Genomic DNA, 19,400 nt, shown 5'->3' on the forward strand with positions numbered 1-19,400 from the left:
AGCCACCCTCGTTCTCTCCCCGCTCCGATAAAGCACCGAGGGACTCTGCCCTCCTCCCCACGCCCGGCAGCGCCAGCCCCGCCGTGCCGCCACCCCCGGAGCCACTGCGGCACCGAGCGAGCAGCGCCGCTCCCACCGCGCAGCACGGCAGGAGCACTCCAGGTACCGGCAGCACCCCCGGGGTCGCGGCTCTCATTCACCCCGCTCGGCTCTTTCCCCGTCTCACAGCGGGACCCCCGAGCGGCGCGGGGGGAGCCGCAGCCCCGCAGCCTCGCCCGTTCCGCTTCCGCCATGTGAGCGGAAAGAGGAAGCGGCGGCGGCGGCGACCCCGGTGGGCGGTGTGGCCGCGGGGGCGGAGGGTCCTGCCCGGCCGGAGGGCAGCGGCCGGGGGGACAGCCGCGGTTCGGCCAGCACCGTGCCGCGAGCACCGCCGCGGTTGTCGCCTCAGCGCCGGCGGCGCTCGGGGGTCCCCGCGGTTCCTCGGGGCGCGGGGAAGGTGCCACCCCGCCGTGTCCTCGCCGGCTGTCGCTCGGTGTCGCGCGGTGTCGCTCCGCCCCGCCGGGAGCTGCCCCCGGGTTCCCCCGTGACATCCCCGCGCTCCTACCGACGCCCTGCGCTGCTTCCCAAACTTTTCTAACTCGGGAATCACGTAAGGTTTCGGAGAGAATTTGGGACAAACGCGTTCGCAGCCCGGAGCTGGGGCTGGGAGGGGGTGGCAGCGTGTCCGGTGCTTTTGGGGACAAGCTGTGTGTGGCGGAGGGAGGGAGCTGTGCTGAGCTGGGTGTTGGTGTTTCCTCAGCGCTGAGCAGCCATGGAGAGGATGCAGCAGATCGTGGGGAGAGCCAGGGCTGCCTTCCAGTCGGGCCGGAGCCGCCCGCTGGAGTTCAGGATCCAGCAGCTGAAGGCCCTGGAGAGGATGGTGCAGGAGAAGGAGAAGGAGATCCTGGCAGCCCTCAAGGCGGATCTGAACAAGGTCTGGGGCGGAGAGTTTCTCCTATCGGCTGTGCATGGACAGTGGTCAGCCCGGAAGGGAAAGTGGGAAGGTCAAAGGCTGCCTTTGGTGTGCTAAATGGCTTTTGGTGTTGTTCCCCTTGTCCTTAGCTCCCACTGTGGCCTGCAAGGGTCTGCTGCCAGCATTTCTAAGGAGTTAGTCTAAGGCAGGACTGCAAAGACAAATTCTGGCAGTCAGGTTTTGGGTTGTGCCTCACACACCCAGACTGACCCTCTTGGGCCAGGGAGCCTTTGGGGCAGCACTGCCAGTGACAGACACTTTGGGGCAGCAGGGCTGTGATGGTGGGTGTGGGAGGTGGGTGGCTTTGCCATCCCCTCCCCGAGCTCTCTGTCCCTGCAGTGTGGGCACAATGCCTACAGCCACGAGATCCTGGGCGTGCTGGGGGAGCTGGCCCTGACCATGGAGAAGCTGCCATCCTGGGCAGCCCCTCAGCCTGTGAAGAAGAACCTGCTGACCATGAGGGATGAAGCCTACATCAACTACGAGCCCCTGGGAGTGGTGCTGGTCATCGGGGCCTGGAACTACCCCTTTGTGCTGGTCATGCAGCCCCTGATTGGGGCCATTGCAGCAGGTTGGTTCAGCCTCATCCTTGGTGGGGCCATGGGGGAGAGGAGGTGATGGCTCAGTGTCTGTGCTGTGTGTGCTCTGCAGGCAATGCTGTGGTGGTGAAGCCATCAGAGGTCAGTGAGAACACAGCTCAGCTGGTGGCTGAGCTCCTCCCGCAGTACCTGGACAAGGTGAGTGTGGCCCTGTGCCTGTCCTGCTTCCAAAGGGCTCCTGCAGGTTCCTAAATCCATTGCCTGCTCTTTTTAAAGGAGCATAAGCAGGAGGCACAGGAAGGGTTGGGTTAGAGTCCAAAGGTACATTGACAAATTCTTTCTGTGTTTGAGTATGTGCTTACATAATGCTGCTGCAACCTGACAGCCTTTTTGATACCCATGGCCATGTGGAGAGGTGTGTGTGCACTTCTCACTGCAGGAGCTGCTCTTTTGGAGCTGTGCTGGGGATGCCCTTAGGCCAGCACAGGTTGTGTAGGGTGCTGGCTGTGCCTGGTTCTTTCTTAGAATTGGGCACTGTGTGTTCCGTGGCAGTATGTCCTGGGATTTTATGTGCTGCTGAACTGCACTCGTAGGAGGGAGTGTTGTTTCTCCTCCTCTTGCCTGGCAGTTCTGTCATCCCTTGCACTGTGTCACTGAGATTGCTGTGACTGCACAGGGCCCTGTGGAGTTTCCTCCAGGGAGTTAGCGCCTTCTCTAGGTGGGAGGCAGGAGCAGAGGAAGGACACAGCCCTTGGGAGAGCCTGGCAGTCATGTGTGTCCTGAGGCTTGCTATGTGGGAGCAGTTCCACAGCCAGGCTCAGCCCTGGCCTCAGCCTCCATTTCTTTTGGTTCATGTGGCACAAAGTGGGAAATTAAACTTCATTTCAGGGGAAGAAGCAGATCCTATCTCTGTTATCACTACATTTTGTTCCTGTCATGAATTAGCCCACAAATAAGTCTGCTCTCTGCCACATGCAGAGCTGCTGCCTTGATATAACTTGTTTCAACCAAGGTAACTCTCAGGCTTCTGTTTGCCCTGCAGGATCTCTACCCTGTGGTCACTGGAGGAGTTCCTGAGACAACTGATTTGCTGACCCAGAGATTTGATCACATCCTCTACACTGGCAACACCGCAGTGGGCAAAATTGTGATGGCAGCAGCTGCCAAGCACCTGACCCCTGTCACCCTGGAGCTGGGTGGGAAGAGCCCCTGCTACATCGACAAGGACTGTGACCTGGCTGTCGCCTGCAGGTCAGTCCACTGCACCTCTGTGGGGCCTCAGCAGTGGGACAGGGGACAGGGGGACATCTCTGGGCCAGTGTTTCCAGCTCAGATGCTGCCAGCTGGGGACTGACCATGGAAAAACCATCTCCCACTGTCCTTCAGGCGGATAACGTGGGGCAAGTATATGAACTGTGGGCAAACCTGCATCGCCCCAGACTACATCCTGTGTGACCCATCCATCCAGGGCAAGGTGGTGGAGAACATCAAGGCCACTCTGAAGGTGAGGGAGGAGAGCCTGGTGCTGTGGGAATTGCCCTTACTGCAGCCTAGGTGTGATTTGCTGGAGCTGTGGCTGTTGGAAGGTGTGTTGAGCACTTTGTGTTGTGCCCTTTGTCAGGAATTCTACGGGGAAGATGTGAAGTCGTCTCCAGACTATGAAAGGATCATCAACAAGCGCCACTTCAACAGGGTCAAGAGCCTGCTGGAAGGGCAGAAGATTGCTCATGGGGGAGAGACTGATGAGGCTTCCTGCTTCATAGGTGCTCCTGGCAGCTGCAGGGGAGGGGAGGTGGTAGTGGGTGCTTTTTGGGGTTTGTGTTTGGGTTTTGTTGAACAGACTGAGGTCCTGTGATGCACCAGGTCTTTGTCCTACTCATGCTGTTCTCCCATTCTCCTGTCTGCCTCAGCACCAACCATCCTCACCGATGTTTCCCCGGAGTCCAAGGTGATGGAGGAGGAGATCTTTGGACCAGTGCTGCCCATTGTGACTGTGAAGAGTGTGGATGAAGCCATTGAGTTCATCAACCTTCGGGAGAAGCCCCTTGCCCTGTATGTCTTCTCCAACAACAAGCAGGTGGGTCTGGGCTGTGCCAGAGGAGATGAACATTGTTGATATGTACCTCCCTTCTTAGTGTCCTCAGTTTCATGGTCTGGTCTCCTCTTTGAGCCTTTGTAATGTTTTGTTTATTTTCGTTTTTTTTCCTAGTTAATCAAGAGAGTCATCTCGGAAACCTCCAGTGGGGGTGTGACTGGAAATGATGTCATTATGCATTTCTTCCTGTCCACTTTGCCTTTTGGTGGTGTTGGTAAGTCAGTGGACTTCCTTAATTTTGGGACTTACTACACAGTATGACCTAGGGAGCAACAACTCGTGGTTGGTGTCTGGGTATCCCTGTTACAGCCCAAGGATCTCTGTGCAGCAGATCTTGATAATAATGATAAATTTTGGGAGTGCATTAGGACAGGAGCCAGAAGGGAGAAACCTTTGGGTGTGTTTTTGGAAAGACTGAAGCACTAAATGCAGTCTGGTGTGAAAGATGCATTAAAACCATTAGCTGCAATCAGAGCGAAGGGCAGTAATTGCAGGTGGAGCAGAGGCGAGGAAGAACAGGATTAGAGTACAGGAGGACATTGTAGAGACTGGGAGTTGCTGCAGGAGAGGGTCAGCTGTCCCTGAGTGACCAAAGGTGTGCCTGAGGAGTGACCTGTGTGGCTGTGTCCCTCAGGTCACAGCGGGATGGGCGCCTACCACGGCAAGCACAGCTTCGAGACCTTCTCCCACCGCCGCGCCTGCCTCATCAAGGACCTGAAGATGGAGAGCACCAACAAGATGAGGTACCCACCTGGCAGCCAGAAGAAGGTGGATTGGGCCAAGTTCTTCCTCCTGAAGCGGTTCAACAAGGCCCGGATTGGGCTCTTTGTCCTGGCCCTGCTGGGGGTTGTGGCAGCAGTGATGATTAAGGTGAGTTTGGGGTCTTTGCTCTCTGTGGCAGTGCATGTGTAATTTATCTTCTTTGCAACTGCAGCCCTTTAAAGCCTGACCTCTTTTTCTGTCTTGAGACTTATGATATCTGTCCCACCTTAAATTCTTACCTTCTCACTCTTGCAAGTGGTGTGTAGAATAGGAATATCCCCGGAGAGATCTGCCAGGCTGCTGTACTCCTTGTTGCTCCTCTCTGGTAGGTGACACCCGTGGGATGCTCCCTCCAGAGGCAGAGGTTGGTAGTTTTGGACTGGTTAGGAGGGGTTTCAATTCCAGCTTCCTTCAGCAGCATCTGAGCTGCACTTTGTGCCACAGCACCCTGGGAAGGGAACTTGTGTCCCAAAGCCAAGGTCTGCAATGAGCTCTTGTTCCTCCTCGCCCATTTCAGCCCCTGTGTGACCTCAGCTTATTATTCCCATTTCCTCCCTTGTTTCCAGCTGGAAGGGTGGGATGTCCTCTCCTCTCTGCAGGAGGCAGAGGCTTGCTGGAGGCTTGAGATGCTTGCTGAGGTGGTGGAGCAAGATCTAAATCTCTAAGCGTGCTCGCTGTTGGTTCTCCATTTCTGACAAACCAGGCATTACATGCACCTTCACTGGCTGCTCCATGGGATTTAGTGAGCCTGAGGGAGCAGCTCCTGAGGGGACAGGAGGTGGCAGGATGGATCAGGACTCTGCCCTTCAGTCTGTGTAGTTAGTGAGACTCTCAGGAGCCCAACACCCCAGGGGAAATAGCCTGCCCACATAATCCAGGAGGAGATTTAAGAGCCAAAAACTGGCTCAGGCCTCAAGGCAGCAGCGAGGGAGGCAGGCCTTGTGTAGGGGAATGAGGGGGGGGAAACTCACGGCATCTTGAAATCATTTGGGTTTCTCAGAGCCACCAGTCTGTGCTGAAGAGAAAAGCCCTGTTGGTTGTGCTGGCTGTGCAGAGGCTGGGCTGGCCCAGAGGGTGGTAAGGAGGAGCAGGTTTCAGAGCACTGCTGTGGCTGTCACAGTGAGGTAGGAGCCTTTTTCTTCTCCTGTGTGTAGACCTAGTTTGAGACTGGGAAAAGCTTTGCAGATGAGTGAATGTGGGGCTTGGAGAAGGTTTTCCTCTGAACCAGAGTGTGATGCTTTCCTTAGCATCTGAGATAATCAGTGCATGCTGAGGGGCTGGAGGCAGGAGAGCTGCACCCTGGGGAAGTCACCAACTGATGGGGCTTTGCTTCAGGCTGTTCTAGAAAGGGAGTTGGTTTTATCTCAGCAAATCCTTCACGGGATGTTGGTGTTGTGTTTTGCTTTCCCAGGTGGTTTACTGATGAAGAGAGGAGAAGGCACCATGTGCAAGTCATACTCTGGGTGCTCGCTTTGTGTCTGTTTCCTTAAGCTGGGAAGTCATTATTTTCTTTTGTTCTGGGTGATTTCAGTGAGCTGTCGAGCACACAGAGTAGCCTTAGAGAGGCACTAACCACGAGAAGGCTCAGATTCCTGTTTACTTAAAAGCCATGCTGGAACAGAGGGACCAGTGGGGACAAGCTTTCCGAAGGAGGACTGCAGAGCAAGAAATTCCAGTCCCTACCTCCACCCCGTGCCATGCAGAGCTTCCAGGGACACACCAAACCACTCACCTTCCTTCAGCGACCAACAGGAGCTGAACTTTCAGCAATCCTTGGGCTGACAGTGTTTTCCCTGCAGGTTTGGGGATGGTCTGTCTCCTGTTGTGCTCTGAACACCAACCCTCTGGGTGACAAGCCTGAGACAGGCTGTGCTGCCTGATGCATTTGGCCAAGAGTGTTGGCTGGGAATAAACCCAGAGAGGTTCCCTTTGCCATTTAATTGAGGTGAAACATTCGTGGATCTCTGCAAACTGGAATCATCCACAGCTGGTCAGGGGATGCTTGCTGGGTTCTGGGTTTCATCATGTGCCTTTAACAGTTATTTAGCAGTTAGAAAATTCCAAAGGTGATGCCTGCACTGCCTGTGTTGTGCTGATGAGTGTCTCATGCTGGTGTAAAAGAACTGTCAGGCCTGTTCAGAGAAGAGGGAATGACAAATACCTTGTGGATTAGCTCAGCCCCAGGCAGCTGCTTGCTTATTCCTGGTAGGATTGGGAAGAGAATCAGAAGAGTGAGGAAACTTACAGGTTGAGATGAAGATAATTTAATAGGTGAAGTGAAAGCTGGGCTTGCAGGCAGATTAAAGCAAATTAAGGAATTTGTTCATTAATTCCCCTCATCAGGCAGGTGTTCAGCCATCCCCAGGAAGGCAGGGCATCATCACACCCTGATGGTGACTTGGGAAGGCAAGCACCAGCTCCCAATGTCACAAATCCCAAACAGCACCATCCTACTATGAAGGAACTTAGTGACCACCATGAAAATTAACTTCATCCCAGCCAAAACTGTTCCTGGTCAGATTCCTCCAAGGGAAAACAATTACTGGAAGAGTGTGTGTGCTCCTTCGTGTTCAAGCTTTTTGGGATGCTGTAATCTTGCACTGAGGGATAATGTGGGGCTTGTTCTAGCTTGGGGGAAGGATGCTGAAGGAATTGAAGGTGAAAGAGCCTTAGAAACATTAATGTTAAAGCAAGTTAAATCATTATCTCTAAATGCAATTAATATAGAGTAGAAAATTATATTTACTGTGCAATAAGTGGGATTTCTTCATGTCTGGTGAAAATCCATGTGCTAAGCCTTTTTGATGATACATTTTGCAAGCACTAAATAAACACTAAGAATTTAAATAAGAAACTGAGTGTGGTAAGTCCTTGCAGTCTCCTGAGGAATCCTGCTCTGCTGGTCCCAGCTCTGTCCATGGCTTGGCTGAGTGGCACACATGAGGTGGGGAAGGGTCCCCAGAGCTCTGGTGGGCACTGAAAATTCTCCTGGAGCCAGGCAGGGAGTGGGGTGATCCAGCAGAGGAGCCGGCCTGTTTCTCCCCTACAAATCCACACCTGGTTGGGGTTTTTCCCTGCCTCCCAGCTGCCTGGTTGGGGTTTTTCAGATCCCAAATCTGCGTGTTGTGTCCCGACAGCAGCCGTGGCACTTGTCATTAATCACTGCACACATGTCCCCAGCCTCGTGTGCCTGGCGTGGGCAAATCCACGTGGTCCCTGCCATCCCACACTGGGGCTGAGTCACTGCCCTGGCTGCATGCAGCCACCCAGGGCTCCCCAGCCTGGGACAGAGTTGGGTAAAGGGCATCTTATAGCCAGCAAGAGCCCTGGGCTGGGCCAGCTCTCCACTCGTGGGAGGAGTGATTGCCCCCAGCCATGGCAGGGGAAGGGCTTGTGCCTGCTTGCACTCACCACGGGAGGCTGGTGGAGAGAGAAGCTCCTCTGAAGGTAACTTGCTTTTTTCCTTCTGTTTTTTAATGAGTCATTAGCTTTTTTGGGCTGTGTCACGCAGCTGTGGCAGTGGGCAGGATTTAATCTTGGTAAGGGGACCTTGGTGGCTTGTTTGGTTGGGCAGGGATGCAGGATCAGATCTCTGGTACTGAGTAAAAAGTGAAGTGCTGCTCCTGGGAAGCAGGATGAAACCTCTGCTCTATTTTGTCATGTTTCTCTGGAGACATGTGAGGGCCTAAGCGTTATGAGGAAGATGGAAGCAGGACAGCTCTGGGCACACAGCTCTGCTTCCAGCTGGCTGCCCACCCAGGCCATGGTCATATCTGTGTTTTTTCTCCTTGGGAGCATCCCTGTGAGCAGAGGGTGGAGAGGCTGGTGGCTTTGAGGGTATCCCCAATCTTAGGGAAATCACCCACAGAACAGGATCAATCAGCCAAGCCCAGATTGCCATGAGAGGTGCCCTGTGTTGGTGGGATGGGGATGCTGTGAGCCCTGAGCACTCAACATGGGAGCAGGAGCTCCACTCCAGGGAGGAGAACATCTCATGGTGGTGTTCCCAGGGCTGGGCAGCCCCACAGCCCTGTGCTGAGCTGGGTGTTGGTGTCTCCTCAGCGCTGAGCAGCCATGGAGAGGATGCAGCAGGTCGTGGGGAGAGCCAGGGCTGCCTTCCAGTCGGGCCGGAGCCGCCCGCTGGAGTTCAGGATGCAGCAGCTGAAGGCCCTGGAGAGGATGGTGCAGGAGAAGGAGAAGGAGATCCTGGCAGCCCTCAAGGCGGATCTGAACAAGGTCTGGGTTGGCAGGGGTTGCCACCTCTCCCTTTTGCTGTGGGTAACCCTGGGGAAAGCAAGCAGGCCAAGGGCTGCCTTTTGCTGTGACAGGTGGTTTTTCCATGTCACCCACTGTGGGACTGCATAGCTCTGACTGTCTGAGGTGCCACAGCAGCTGGGGGAGGTGGGTGACTTTGCCATCCCCTCCCCAAACTCCCTGTTGTTCCAGAGTGGACCCAGTGCCTACAGCCACGAGATCCTGGGCGTGCTGAGGGAGCTGTTCACGGCCATGGAGAACCTGCCATCCTGGGCAGCCCCTCAGCACGTGAAGAAGGACTTGCTGTCCATGAGGGACGAGGTGTATATCAACTACGAGCCCCTGGGAGTGGTGCTGGTCATCGGGGCCTGGAACTACCCCTTTATGCTGGTGATGATGCCCCTGATTGGGGCCATTGCAGCAGGTTGGTTCAGCCTCATCCTTGGTGGGGCCATGGGGGAGAGGAGGTGATGGCTCAGTGTCTGTGCTGTGTGTGCTCTGCAGGCAATGCTGTGGTGGTGAAGCCATCAGAGGTCAGTGAGAACACAGCTCAGCTGGTGGCTGAGCTCCTCCCGCAGTACCTGGACAAGGTGAGTGTGGCCCTGTGTTGGTCCCCAGGTTTCTCTGTACCACGCTGAAGCCCTGGGTTGGGTGACCCTGACACCCTTGTCCTGCAGGATCTCTATGCTGTGGTCACTGGAGGAGTTCCTGAGACAACAGAGCTGCTGACCCTGAGATTTGATCACATCCTCTACACTGGCAGCTCCTCAGTGGGCAGAATTGTGATGACAGCAGCTGCCAAGCACCTGACCCCTGTCACCCTGGAGCTGGGTGGGAAGAGCCCCTGCTACATTGACAAGGACTGTGACCTGGCTGTTGCCTGCAGGTCAGTCCACTGCACCTCTGTGGGGCCTCAGCAGTGGGCCAGGGGACAGGGGGACATCTCTGGGCCAGTGTTCCCAGCTCAGATGCTGCCAGCTGGGCTGTGAGATGTAGAAGGGACCATGGAGAAATCATCTCCCTCTCTCCCTTATCACAGGCGGATAACGTGGGGCAAGTACATGAACTGTGGGCAAACCTGCATCGCCCCAGACTACATCCTGTGTGACCCATCCATCCAGGGCAAGGTGGTGGAGAACATCAAGGCCACTCTGAAGGTGAGGAAGAAGTCTCTTGTGGCATGGGGATTGTCCTAGGTGTGATTTGCTGGAGCTGTGGCTGTTGGATGGTGTGCTGAGCACTTTGTGTTGTGCCCTTTGTCAGGAATTCTACGGGGAAGACGTGAAGTCATCTCCAGACTATGGAAGGATCATCAACAAGCGCCACTTCAAGAGGATCCTCGGCTTGCTGGAAGGGCAGAAGATTGCTTTTGGGGGAGAGACTGATGAGGCCTCCCTCTTCATAGGTGCTCCTGGCAGCTGCAGGGGAGGGGAGGTGGTAGTGGGTGCTTTTTGGGGTCTGTGTTTGGGTTATGTTGAACAGACTGAGGTCCTGTGATGCACCAGATCTTTGTCCTACTCAAGCTGTTCTCCCCTTGTCCTGTTTGCCTCAGCCCCAACCATCCTCACTGATGTTTCCCCGGAGTCCAAGGTGATGGAGGAGGAAATCTTTGGACCAGTGCTGCCCATTGTGACTGTGAAGAGTGTGGATGAAGCCATTGAGTTCATCAACCTTCGGGAGAAGCCCCTTGCCCTGTATGTCTTCTCCAACAACAAGCAGGTGGGTCTGGGCTGTGCTCCCCTGCAGAAGCATCTCTGCACAGCTGGATCCTGAACACGGCTGATCTCAGATACAGCTGCCTGCAGGGTCTTTGTGGGTTCCTTTCCCGTGTGAATTGCAGCATTTTAGGGGCCATGAGAGTCCCCAGAGCTGCTGGAGGCTCCCAGTCTCCTGCTGGAGGCCTCTGGGTTTGTACATCTCCACCCACTCAGGTGGGTGCTGCCTCCTGCCCTGTCTCCTGCCCCCGCCTCCAGGCTCTGTTGTGCCAGCTCAGGAATTCAGGTCAGGGCTTTGCCCTGGAACAACAGCCCCAGGCAGTTTGGGTGGGAGGGCTGAGGAGCACCCTGGGCTGACATGAAGCCTTTTCATTCTGTGGCTGTTCCAGCTGAGCAGATCCTGTGCTAAGTGGTGTAAACTGGCTTCTCTCATGGAACAAGGCATGGCCTGTTCCCCCCACGAAGGGGGATGGAAGCATCATCTTGAACCCTCCCTGCTCTGGTACATGGTGTTGTGTCCCATCTTGATTTGTTCTGTGCCCTCTCCCATGCTGGGTAGCTGATCAGACGGGTGATATCAGAGACCTCCAGCGGTGGCATGACAGCAAACGATGTCATCATGCACACCGTGGTTCCCAATCTGCCCTTCGGCGGTGTGGGTGAGTCCTCACTTCTTTCTGCATATTCAAAAAGCTGCCCTTTCCTTCTCTGCCCTGAGAAGCAGCGTGACCAAGCTTTTTCTGGGGGCTGCCAGGTTGAATTTGAGAACACAAGTGTCCCTGTGCATGGTGTGACCTGTGTGGCTGTGTCCCTCAGGTCACAGCGGGATGGGTGCCTACCTTGGCAAGTTCAGCTTCGAGACCTTCTCCCACCGCCGCGCCTGCCTCATCAGGGACCTGAGGCTGGAGGTTGTGAACAAGGTGAGGTATCCACCTGGCAGCATGGAGATAATGCATTTGGCCAAGTTCTTCCTCCTGAAGCAGTGCAACGCGAGCAGAGTGGGACAGTTCATCTCAGCCCTGCTGGCCGCTGTGAAAGCCGTGCTGGCAAAGGTGAGCTTTGGGTCTCTGCTGTCACTGTGAGTGTGTGCTCCCAGCTCTGCTCCCTCCCAGGGACTCATCCCTGTTTCTGTGCCTCTCTAGGTGTTGTGCCCCCAGCGAGAGGGGTGATGGGCAGCCAGCCCTTGGACCCACTGCTCGCCCCTTCCAGTCCTACTGCTGAACTTTTCTTTGCTGTAATTTAATTTCTTCCAAGGCAGCCAATGCACTGGAGAGGTAGAAGACAAGAAAATGCACCTAAAGCAGTGACACTCCCTGCCCCTCAAGTTGAAGGCTCCAGCTCCTGCTGAAACAGGGATTGATCCAGGCATAGGTCATGGGTCATGCCTGAGCAGTGAGTGGCAGATGAAAGGAAACAGCATCCACCCTGCTTTGTAAACAGGATCTGGTCTAAAAATTCCTAGGAACGTGGGAGTGTTTGTCCCAAGGGTATCTAAACAAAGCCAGTCGTTACTGAGTGTGTTATCTCTGTAATGCCTCACCTGATCTCCACAGGAAGCTGGCTCATCACAGCAATAAGCCTGGCAAATGTGGGTCTCACTGTAGGGGACAGTCCAGACTGGTTGTCCCCAGGGCAGAGGAAAGGAGCTTTGAAGAACCAAGAACCTGCAGCATCTCATCCTTGAAGGGACTCATGACTAAATGGGTGATGCTCATTGCAGGGAAACTACATTTAGCTATCCAAGGTGTGCAAAAGCCACCTGAGGTGATGGCAGAAGCCACCTGAGCTGTGGCCACACTGTCCCAAGGACTTGAGAAGCACCAGGGACTGTTGTGCTGCTGCATTTAGGGCTGCTGGGGCAAAGACAGGGGCACTGCTGTGACAGGAGTCCCAGGTCTGGGACATCCTTGGCCAGAGTGGCAGAACAGCCACAGCCACCTCCTCTGCAACTGAATTTCAGGGGTTTATTGGTTTATGGATAGTCTTTTTACCTCCAAACTTGCAACTGAGAGCTGACCTTGACCCTTACTGAATAAAACCTTGGTTTTGCTGCAAAGGCCACCTGGGGCAGGGCAAGACCCATGTGTGGATGTTCCCTGCTCTGGCCCAGCCCTGCCCTCAGCCTCCACCCCAAGGAGCCAGCCCGACTGCAGCCGGGTTTATTCTTTATTGGGCATTTGTCACGGAGCAGCAGTGGGAGCTGGGCTGTGCTCAGCTCTGGTGGGTGCTGGCAGTGTGGGCTGGGGGGTCAATCCCACACTCAGTGTGTGCCAGGCAGCATTTTAGGCACCAGAGCAGCCTCAATATCAGACCAAACACTGCCCAACGCTGCCAAGCGCCCTTTGTCTCCTGAGGGACAGGCGTGTCCTCAATTTTCTCGCTGGCTGGTCCGTGCCTTGTACATCTGTCCCTCAGGAAGGGCTTTCACCCCAAAAACAAGTCCCCAAAGTCCTTGGTGCGAGTCAGGCATTGCTGGTGATCAGCTTTATGGCAACGCCGAGCCCGAGCGCGGCGACGGCTGCGACCACCGCCAGCGCCCGCCGGACAATCAGCCCCTTGGTGACCACGGGGGTGGCCGGACCCGAGGTGCCAGAGGTGGCTTCCCGCAGCTCCAGCTGGTACGTCGGTCCCTCCACGCTGGTGATGCCCGTGAGCACCACGTCACTCTGCGATTCTAGTCCGGCTGTGAGGAGAACAGGGCTTGAGGGGTTTGGAGGGATGGAGGGGTTTCTGGGGAGGGTTTTGGCATGGGGCTGGAAGCACATCATGAGCAGCTCAGAGCGGGGAGGTCTCCTGCTATCCCACCTGGTGGGACCAGGTGTCTGCAAGGTGAGAGCTGCCCACTGGTTGTCCCTCTGTCACCACCCTCCCGAGCCCATGCTTGTAATTACTGCTCTCCCAGTACCTGAGGGTGTCACCAGCCAAATCCCCCCAATTTTGGGCTTGTTGCTGGTTTATGTGAACCCTCAGGGACCCTTCCCAAACCCAAACCCTCCCCTGCATGCAGAGCCCAGCTCCTGCCGTACCGACAGACCCCAACACCGCCCTGGCAGGGAGGTAAGTGTGGGGCTGGGGGGCTTGTCCCACATCGAGATCCTTCAAGGAGGGTTCCTGGCCCAGGCTGGGCAGCTCCGGCGGTGGCTGCTGGGTCACTCCTGCGCGGCACTGAGCCTGGGGAGGGAATGTGTTGGTTTGTTGGGATTCCCACTGAGCAGAGCTGTGTTGCCTCTCGTGGGGGCTCCCTGGAGCTGTTGAGACACAAGGTGATGCTCAAGGCTGAGGTAGCCCATGTCACCCCATTGCCCTGAGCTTTGTATCCCCAAACAAGGGTGGCACCAGGGGCAGGGGGAAACCTTGAGGCCACTGAGTGCATGTGCAGGAGGGAGCTGGACACAGGGATGCCATGGGAGTGCTGGTTTTGCTCCAGGGCACTGGAGGACAGCACAGGACTGAGATTGAGCCCTGCTCATCCCAGTAGGGCACTGAGGACCTTCCCACTGCAGGGCACGGTGCTGCAGCGCCTGGATTACCTCCTCAGCCTCCTTCTTCCAGTCCACACGGGAGATGTAGGTGATGAAGGAGGTGCAGAGGATGAAGACACAGACAAGCATGGAGATCCACAGGCCTGCGGAGGGCACACGGTGTCAGCTGGAGCAAACCCAGAATCCCAGGACAGCAGGTCCAGAACGGGGATGTCACACAGGTCAGGGGGACACAGGGATGGGATGGTCACAGGTGCCTGCTGCAGGGCTGCCTGGCACACCTGGCACTGGTTGCTTTTTCCCAGTTTGGGTAAAAGGTCCCAGCAGTGGCAGGAGCCATTCCAGTCCACCCCAGTGTCCAGGCAGGTTGTAGGGAGGGCAGAGCCAGGTGTGAGGCTTATGCTGAGCCCTCAGTGGGGCTGCACCTGCCCGTGGAGGGTTTGGGGCTGCAGTGCCCAGGGCTCAGTACCTATGACTCCAATCTTGGCCACGAAGAGCAGCACGGCTGCCAGGGGCATTCCCACACCATAGTAACTCACGGCGTTGAGGATGGCGCCGAATTTCTGCTTCCCAATGCCTCGGAGCACCCCACTGCAGGCACCCTACCAGGAGAGGGAAAGGGGCAGGGAGCATCACCTCAGGCTCTGCTGCCTGGAGATGACCCAGCTCCCTGTCTCTGCCCATTATTTCTGTGTCCCTGTGTGGGTCACCATCTTTTATGTGCTCAGTGTTTCCTGAGAGATGATCCCAGGAGCTCTGCAGGGTCCTGGTGTGGGCAGTGGCACTCAGCTGCAGCTTGAGGGACCCTTGACTGACCGACCCACGATGCCACTGCTGAGCACCAAGGTTCCCTATGGAAAACTGCAGCACTCCCTGGGACTTACAGTCATGGCTTCAAACAAGTGGAAGACAACGTAGATAGGCATGACCCACGCCACCAAGTCAACGATCTCCCTGAGGATGGAGGAAAGCCAGCAATTTTCACTTTTGGGAACTGACCTCCACACCCCGAGGCCAGGAGCTGGGGGCACTCACTTGTCTGAGGTGAAGATGTATCCCAGCACGTTCCTTGCGGAGGCTAAAATCGCCCCCACGATTATGCAGAACACCCCTGAAAACGCAGCGAAGGGCTGAGCCCAGCCTGGCTGTGACAGACAGCAGGGGGAGAAGAGGCAGGCAGAGGACTGCAAACCCTCCCTGCTCCACGGGAAGGAACCCATGAAGAGGTTTTCCAGGAGGTTGTGGACTGACCTGTGCAGATCAGGCTGGTGGTGGAGGATCTCTTGGCCGCCTCGAAGTCGCCGGCGCCCAGCGCATTCCCCACCTGCACACTGGCAGCTGTGCCCAGCCCCAGGGGGATCTGCAACCACAGGGCTCACATGTGTCTGACAACGAGGCTGGCACAGTAACAGTGGGATAATCACCCAGCAGAGAGGGTGGTGGAGCTCAGGATTTGATTTAAAGCATCTCCATAGGAAGGGTAAGCAGGAGCAGGGAGAAGTTTAAGTGAGAGGGGGAAGATGGAGATTTGCTGGAGCTGATTTTTGCTATGTGCCTGTCTTGGGACAGTCCCTGTGGAGCCCTGGTCTGTACAAATAACCCAGGCCTTACCATGAAAGCCACAACAGACACTTCATAGATGATGGACTGCACGGAGAGCTCGACGACACTCAGCAGGCCTGTGGGTCAGGAGGGGTCAGTGCTGGCTGGGGGTGCTGCTCTGGGTCAAGCCTGGCCATCTCCTGGCAGCTCCCCTCCCCACTGACCTATCAAGAAGCTCCCAATCTCGTAGGTCCACCACTCAATGCACATCATGAGCATGCTGGGGATAGCCAGGGAGGTGAAGCTGTCCCACTCCAGCAGGCACTCGCTGGACCAGCCTGCAGAGGAGAAACAGCACCTGATGGATGACCAGGCTAGCCATGTGTTACATCCTGCAGAGCACCTGAGGCAGCTGGAGGTGCCATTCTCAGAGCCAGCAGGTCCTCATCTCCACAGGACCTCCAGAATCACAGTGTCCACCTACAACCCCTCTGCTGCTGTCCCATCGGCCACAGAGCAGCACAACCCTCAGCTCATCCCACTCGGAGCACAGAGTCCAAGGACAACCTCCTGCTCATGCCTGTGCTCATCCAGCTTTGGGGCTGAACCTTCCAAAGCCTCAGAGGAAAGTTTCATTTCTCCAGAATTAACGTTTAGTGCTGAGCACAGAGCTCTGCCAGCACTGGCGCGTGACGAGCTGCCACTGAAGCAGCACTGTGGGACCCGGGGCACTTCAGGCTGGGGTTAATATTTCACCATCAGGACAGACAGAATTCCTCTTCTATCAACACCTGAGGGAAGTTTTATGGACTCTTTTGGGTAAAGCAGGAAGCAGAGGGAGCGGGGGAGATGTCCTTACCTCCCCAGGTGTCCACGTGGAGTTTTCTGCCTATGATGTACAGGAACAAGAAAATGGTTTGTGAATACTGAGCGATAGTGTTGGCCCAGGCAGAGCCCCTGCAGAGGAAGTGAGAAAAGTCATTGGCATCCTGCTTGTGCCTCCCTCAGGGTGCTGGAAAAGGACATCCTGCCGTGCCCCTGTGAGCTCAGTGTTCCCTTGCCATGGCCAGGTGCCCTGTTTTCCTCTCCAGGGGACACAGGTGCCACTCACGTGATGCCCAGGTGGAGCACGTAGAGGAAGATGTAGTTTGCACCCACGTTGACAAGGTTGCCAATGACCCCACTCAGCACCAGCGGCCACATGATCATCTGCAAAGAAGAGGAGATGGAGGTCTTCACAAAGGTTTTGGGAGGGAGGTGTGAAGGTCCCTTCAGTCCTGTGCTCAGCGCCTTTCCCAGAAAAAAACTCCAAACTTCCAATGATGTTTCCTGCTTGCAAAAACAGTGTATTGGAGGTAAATTCCTGATGTGGGGAAGTAGGAAGGGAGGTGGATGGATACACCTGGCTGTGGGATGGGGTGATCTAGAGGGCCAGAGCTGTTTTGGGGCACCTGGGCACTGGTAAGGGTGAGCATGGAAATGCTGGATCCACGCTGGAAGGGAGCCCTGAGCCAGGGTGGGTGTGAGGACTTCAGGACCCACCTGGTTCTGCAGGTATCTTGTCTCCAGGTTATACAGAAAAACCACCTGCAAAGGAAATTGGTAGGTAATTCAAACCAGTACTGAGCAGTAGGATGGGGACAGCCTGTCCCCGTGTGCAGGTGACATCCAGGGTGCCCAGGGGCACTCACCGGGAGGGCAGGGACAAAGGCGTTCACGTAGCGCTGGGTCAGCCTGGGGGCACACAGGGGAGGGGTCAGGGAGGGGCATGGCCATGGCCACCCTCCTCTCAGCCCCACAGCGCTGGGGAGGGATGAGGGCACCACCCAACCTGGAGACCTCGGGATCCTGCTGCATGAGCAGCATCATCTGCTCGATGTTGATGAGGATGGCCCAGCAAGGGAAGCAGCAGAGGAGGATGATGATGGTGGCTCGCTGCAGGATCACCCCCACGCGCAGCAGGTTCTTGCTGCCGTAGGTCTGCAAGGTGAGAGGGCAGCAGTGGAATCAGCTGGTGCTGGGGAAAGGGGGAATGGGGACACTGCAGAGCATGGAGCAGCCCTAACCACCCTGAAGATCACCTGGGAAGGATTTGGAGCGCAGACCTCCTTGTTATGGGATTGTTAGCTGGGGATAAGCTTCCCCAGCTCGCAGGAGCAGCCAGGGCTTCATGTGGTGCCTGGGCATCATCAGCTCATGCTGGGAATCCCCTGTGTCCCCAGGACAAGTGCCAGCATGTCCTACCCACCTGTGATATCAAGGTGTCACACGCCGAAGTCAAACCGTAACCTACAGAGATGGCAGTGACATTTATAACCTGTGAGTTAAAAAAAAGCAAGAGTGAAGGTGAGGATTTAAGGCTTTCAGGTGGGGAGAGGGGCTGAAAGGAAAAGTGGGAGTTGAAATCCCCTCTGTCCTTTCCCACTGCCATGTCCCATCCCAGTGTCAGCAGGGAGGGAGCACTGGAAATGCTTACAGCGATGGCCAGTGTGACAGAGGCCAGCTCAACCTTGCCCAGGTGGCCACAGAATATGGAGCTGACAAGGTGGATCAGGAAGATCAGCAGCTGGATCAGGATCTAAGCACGGAGGAGAGCTGAAGGTTAGGGATGGAGGTGAGCAGGGGTGGTTGTGCTGGGGGGGTCTCTCCTCCCTTACCAGTGGTCCTGCCAGCACCAGCAGCTTCCTCACATCCTCCCAGAAGGTCTCCGGGATCCAGCGGCGTTTCTTCTCGCAGCTGCTGGGTGTGACATTGTCCCGGCCGGCGGCCCTTCCCTCCGTGAAGCCATTCTCCTCGGGGAAGTTCTCCGGCTTCATGCTGCCCTGCCAGGAGAGTGGAATAAAGCCCTTCCTCCGCGCTCTGTTAAACCCCGCTGGGTGAGCAATGTGTAACCACGCTGCGGTGAACTTCAGCCGGGGCCGGGCGATCCGGACAGTGCCGTGGCGAGTGTGGGCAGTGGGTCAGGGCAGGGCACGGAGCCCAGGGAGGGTCCTGGCAGTGCAGCGGACAGCGCAGAGGAACCCAGACGCACCGTGCAAGGCATTGCTGCCTGTCCTGAGCCAGAGCAGGGGCTGAGCCATCCTAAATCCACCCTGTGAACCCTCCTACCTCTCCTGCTTCACCACAGCTCCACCGGCCAGTGGGCTGGAGGGTCTTCCTCCTTTTCCAGCAGCTGTGGAGGGTGGTTGGGTCTGTGTGCGGCTCTGGTGAGCTGCTGCCGGCAGTGGCGGGGCTGTGGCTCCTTCACTCCCATCACAGTGGCCAAGACAAGCCGGCCCCCTTGGCTCCAGCTGTCCCTGGCACAGCCCCGCTGGGTCGGGTTTCACTGGCACAGCTCCCCCAGGCCAAATACAGAGTCCTTGGCCCGGTGGGGAGGGAGGGGAGGGGAGATGCTGCCCAGTGCAGACCCCACCTGCACGGGTGGGACAACTCACGGGCCAGAGTCACCTTCCTCACAGGCCAGAGTCACCTTCCTCCTCTCCCCACACTCCCATCCCAAACTTACCGGGATTCTGAACCGGGCAGAGTCTGCCACGTCCTCTCACTGACGGCAGTTTCAGGCTTGCTCATGTCATATTTTTTCATTCCCAGCGCACAAGTCACCAGCACCAGGAGGCTTCTGGGGTACCAGGGAGGTGCCACAGCTCTGCTGTATGAGGTGTTGACCCCCAAGGGCCCAGTCTGTGACACGTCACAGTCACCCAGCAGCAGGTAAGAGCCAGGGCCAGGCCCAGAGGGACTCAGTGCTGGGGTGGTTGCATTATGACATAGCTCTCTGATGGCTCTGTAGGGCTGTGCAACACAACCTCCCTATTCCGTGGTGCTCAACAGCTGTGCAGAAAGTGATTGAGGGGCATAAATCTGGCTTTTGTACCTGAGGGGAGCAGTGATAACACTGTGTCTGGAGCCAGCCCCAAACCTCAGGGTCAGGACCAGACCCACAGCATTCCTTTTAACAGCACAGCCCTGCCAGTGACCAGGGTCACGCTCACACCATAT

The 19,400-nt window shown here is 56.3% G+C and overlaps 3 protein-coding genes and 1 long non-coding RNA gene across 11 annotated transcripts; 2 read left to right on the plus strand and 2 right to left on the minus strand.

The window, feature by feature from the left end:
- The first annotated feature begins 24 nt into the window (after window positions 1–24).
- Window positions 25–7,262, plus strand: ALDH3A2 (aldehyde dehydrogenase 3 family member A2). Of its 6 annotated transcripts, none has more exons than XM_085078765.1 (12): window positions 25–162; window positions 800–973; window positions 1,352–1,583; window positions 1,664–1,749; window positions 2,594–2,802; window positions 2,938–3,055; window positions 3,173–3,314; window positions 3,462–3,628; window positions 3,761–3,860; window positions 4,281–4,516; window positions 5,409–5,532; window positions 5,820–7,262. In XM_085078765.1, exons 2-11 carry the CDS (start codon window positions 812–814, stop codon window positions 5,487–5,489), a joined length of 1,533 nt encoding a protein of 510 aa, XP_084934891.1. In that variant the 5' UTR covers window positions 25–162; window positions 800–811; the 3' UTR covers window positions 5,490–5,532; window positions 5,820–7,262. The 6 variants fall into 6 exon arrangements, with proteins under 6 accessions (XP_084934891.1, XP_084934892.1, XP_084934890.1 ...); XM_085078766.1 differs by lacking the exon at window positions 25–162 and adding an exon at window positions 295–331; XM_085078764.1 differs by lacking the exon at window positions 25–162 and adding an exon at window positions 509–649.
- Window positions 5,911–9,380, minus strand: LOC146429204 (uncharacterized). Its single transcript, XR_014855845.1, has 2 exons — window positions 9,244–9,380; window positions 5,911–8,692 (listed from the first exon to the last, which is right to left on the minus strand). It is a non-coding gene; the product is annotated as an uncharacterized LOC146429204 (long non-coding RNA).
- Window positions 8,483–12,438, plus strand: LOC146429205 (aldehyde dehydrogenase family 3 member A2-like). 3 transcript variants are annotated; one of them, XM_085078770.1, is made up of 10 exons: window positions 8,483–8,644; window positions 8,855–9,086; window positions 9,167–9,252; window positions 9,340–9,548; window positions 9,702–9,819; window positions 9,926–10,067; window positions 10,215–10,381; window positions 10,937–11,036; window positions 11,194–11,429; window positions 11,520–12,438. In XM_085078770.1, the coding sequence occupies exons 1-10, from the start codon at window positions 8,483–8,485 to the stop codon at window positions 11,544–11,546; spliced, it is 1,479 nt and encodes a 492-aa protein (XP_084934896.1). In that variant the 3' UTR covers window positions 11,547–12,438. The 3 variants fall into 3 exon arrangements, with proteins under 3 accessions (XP_084934896.1, XP_084934898.1, XP_084934897.1); XM_085078772.1 differs by having other exon boundaries at window positions 11,194–11,297; window positions 11,632–12,438; XM_085078771.1 differs by having other exon boundaries at window positions 11,194–11,297; window positions 11,636–12,438.
- Window positions 12,439–12,525: 87 nt separating this feature from the next.
- Window positions 12,526–19,273, minus strand: LOC146429206 (multidrug and toxin extrusion protein 1-like). Its single transcript, XM_085078761.1, has 18 exons — window positions 18,907–19,273; window positions 18,059–18,218; window positions 17,878–17,979; window positions 17,650–17,718; window positions 17,233–17,381; window positions 17,093–17,135; window positions 16,944–16,988; window positions 16,513–16,610; window positions 16,261–16,358; window positions 15,626–15,739; window positions 15,471–15,538; window positions 15,111–15,219; window positions 14,895–14,970; window positions 14,744–14,813; window positions 14,329–14,461; window positions 13,908–14,002; window positions 13,404–13,548; window positions 12,526–13,060 (listed from the first exon to the last, which is right to left on the minus strand). The coding sequence occupies exons 1-18, from the start codon at window positions 18,984–18,986 to the stop codon at window positions 12,840–12,842; spliced, it is 1,875 nt and encodes a 624-aa protein (XP_084934887.1). The 5' UTR covers window positions 18,987–19,273; the 3' UTR covers window positions 12,526–12,839.
- Window positions 19,274–19,400: the final 127 nt, after the last annotated feature.

This window comes from Lichenostomus cassidix, chromosome 19 (assembly GCF_008360975.1).
Source record: "Lichenostomus cassidix isolate B80296 chromosome 19, HeHo_3.0, whole genome shotgun sequence".
NCBI lineage: Eukaryota > Metazoa > Chordata > Aves > Passeriformes > Meliphagidae > Lichenostomus > Lichenostomus cassidix.

Coding starts and splice junctions, on each gene's coding strand:
- ALDH3A2 (XM_085078765.1), top strand. CDS start 812: ATGGAGAGGATGCAGCAGATCGTGGGGAGAGCCAGGGCTGCCTTCCAG. Junction 1,584..1,663: donor GATTGGGGCCATTGCAGCAG/GTTGGTTCAGCC, acceptor TGTGCTCTGCAG/GCAATGCTGTGGTGGTGAAG. Junction 3,315..3,461: donor TGAGGCTTCCTGCTTCATAG/GTGCTCCTGGCA, acceptor TGTCTGCCTCAG/CACCAACCATCCTCACCGAT.
- LOC146429205 (XM_085078770.1), top strand. CDS start 8,483: ATGGAGAGGATGCAGCAGGTCGTGGGGAGAGCCAGGGCTGCCTTCCAG. Junction 10,068..10,214: donor TGAGGCCTCCCTCTTCATAG/GTGCTCCTGGCA, acceptor TGTTTGCCTCAG/CCCCAACCATCCTCACTGAT. Junction 11,037..11,193: donor TCTGCCCTTCGGCGGTGTGG/GTGAGTCCTCAC, acceptor TGTGTCCCTCAG/GTCACAGCGGGATGGGTGCC.
- LOC146429206 (XM_085078761.1), bottom strand. CDS start 18,986: ATGAAAAAATATGACATGAGCAAGCCTGAAACTGCCGTCAGTGAGAGG. Junction 15,539..15,625: donor GATTGGGAGCTTCTTGATAG/GTCAGTGGGGAG, acceptor CCTGACCCACAG/GCCTGCTGAGTGTCGTCGAG. Junction 15,220..15,470: donor TGTCTGTTGTGGCTTTCATG/GTAAGGCCTGGG, acceptor CTGTGGTTGCAG/ATCCCCCTGGGGCTGGGCAC.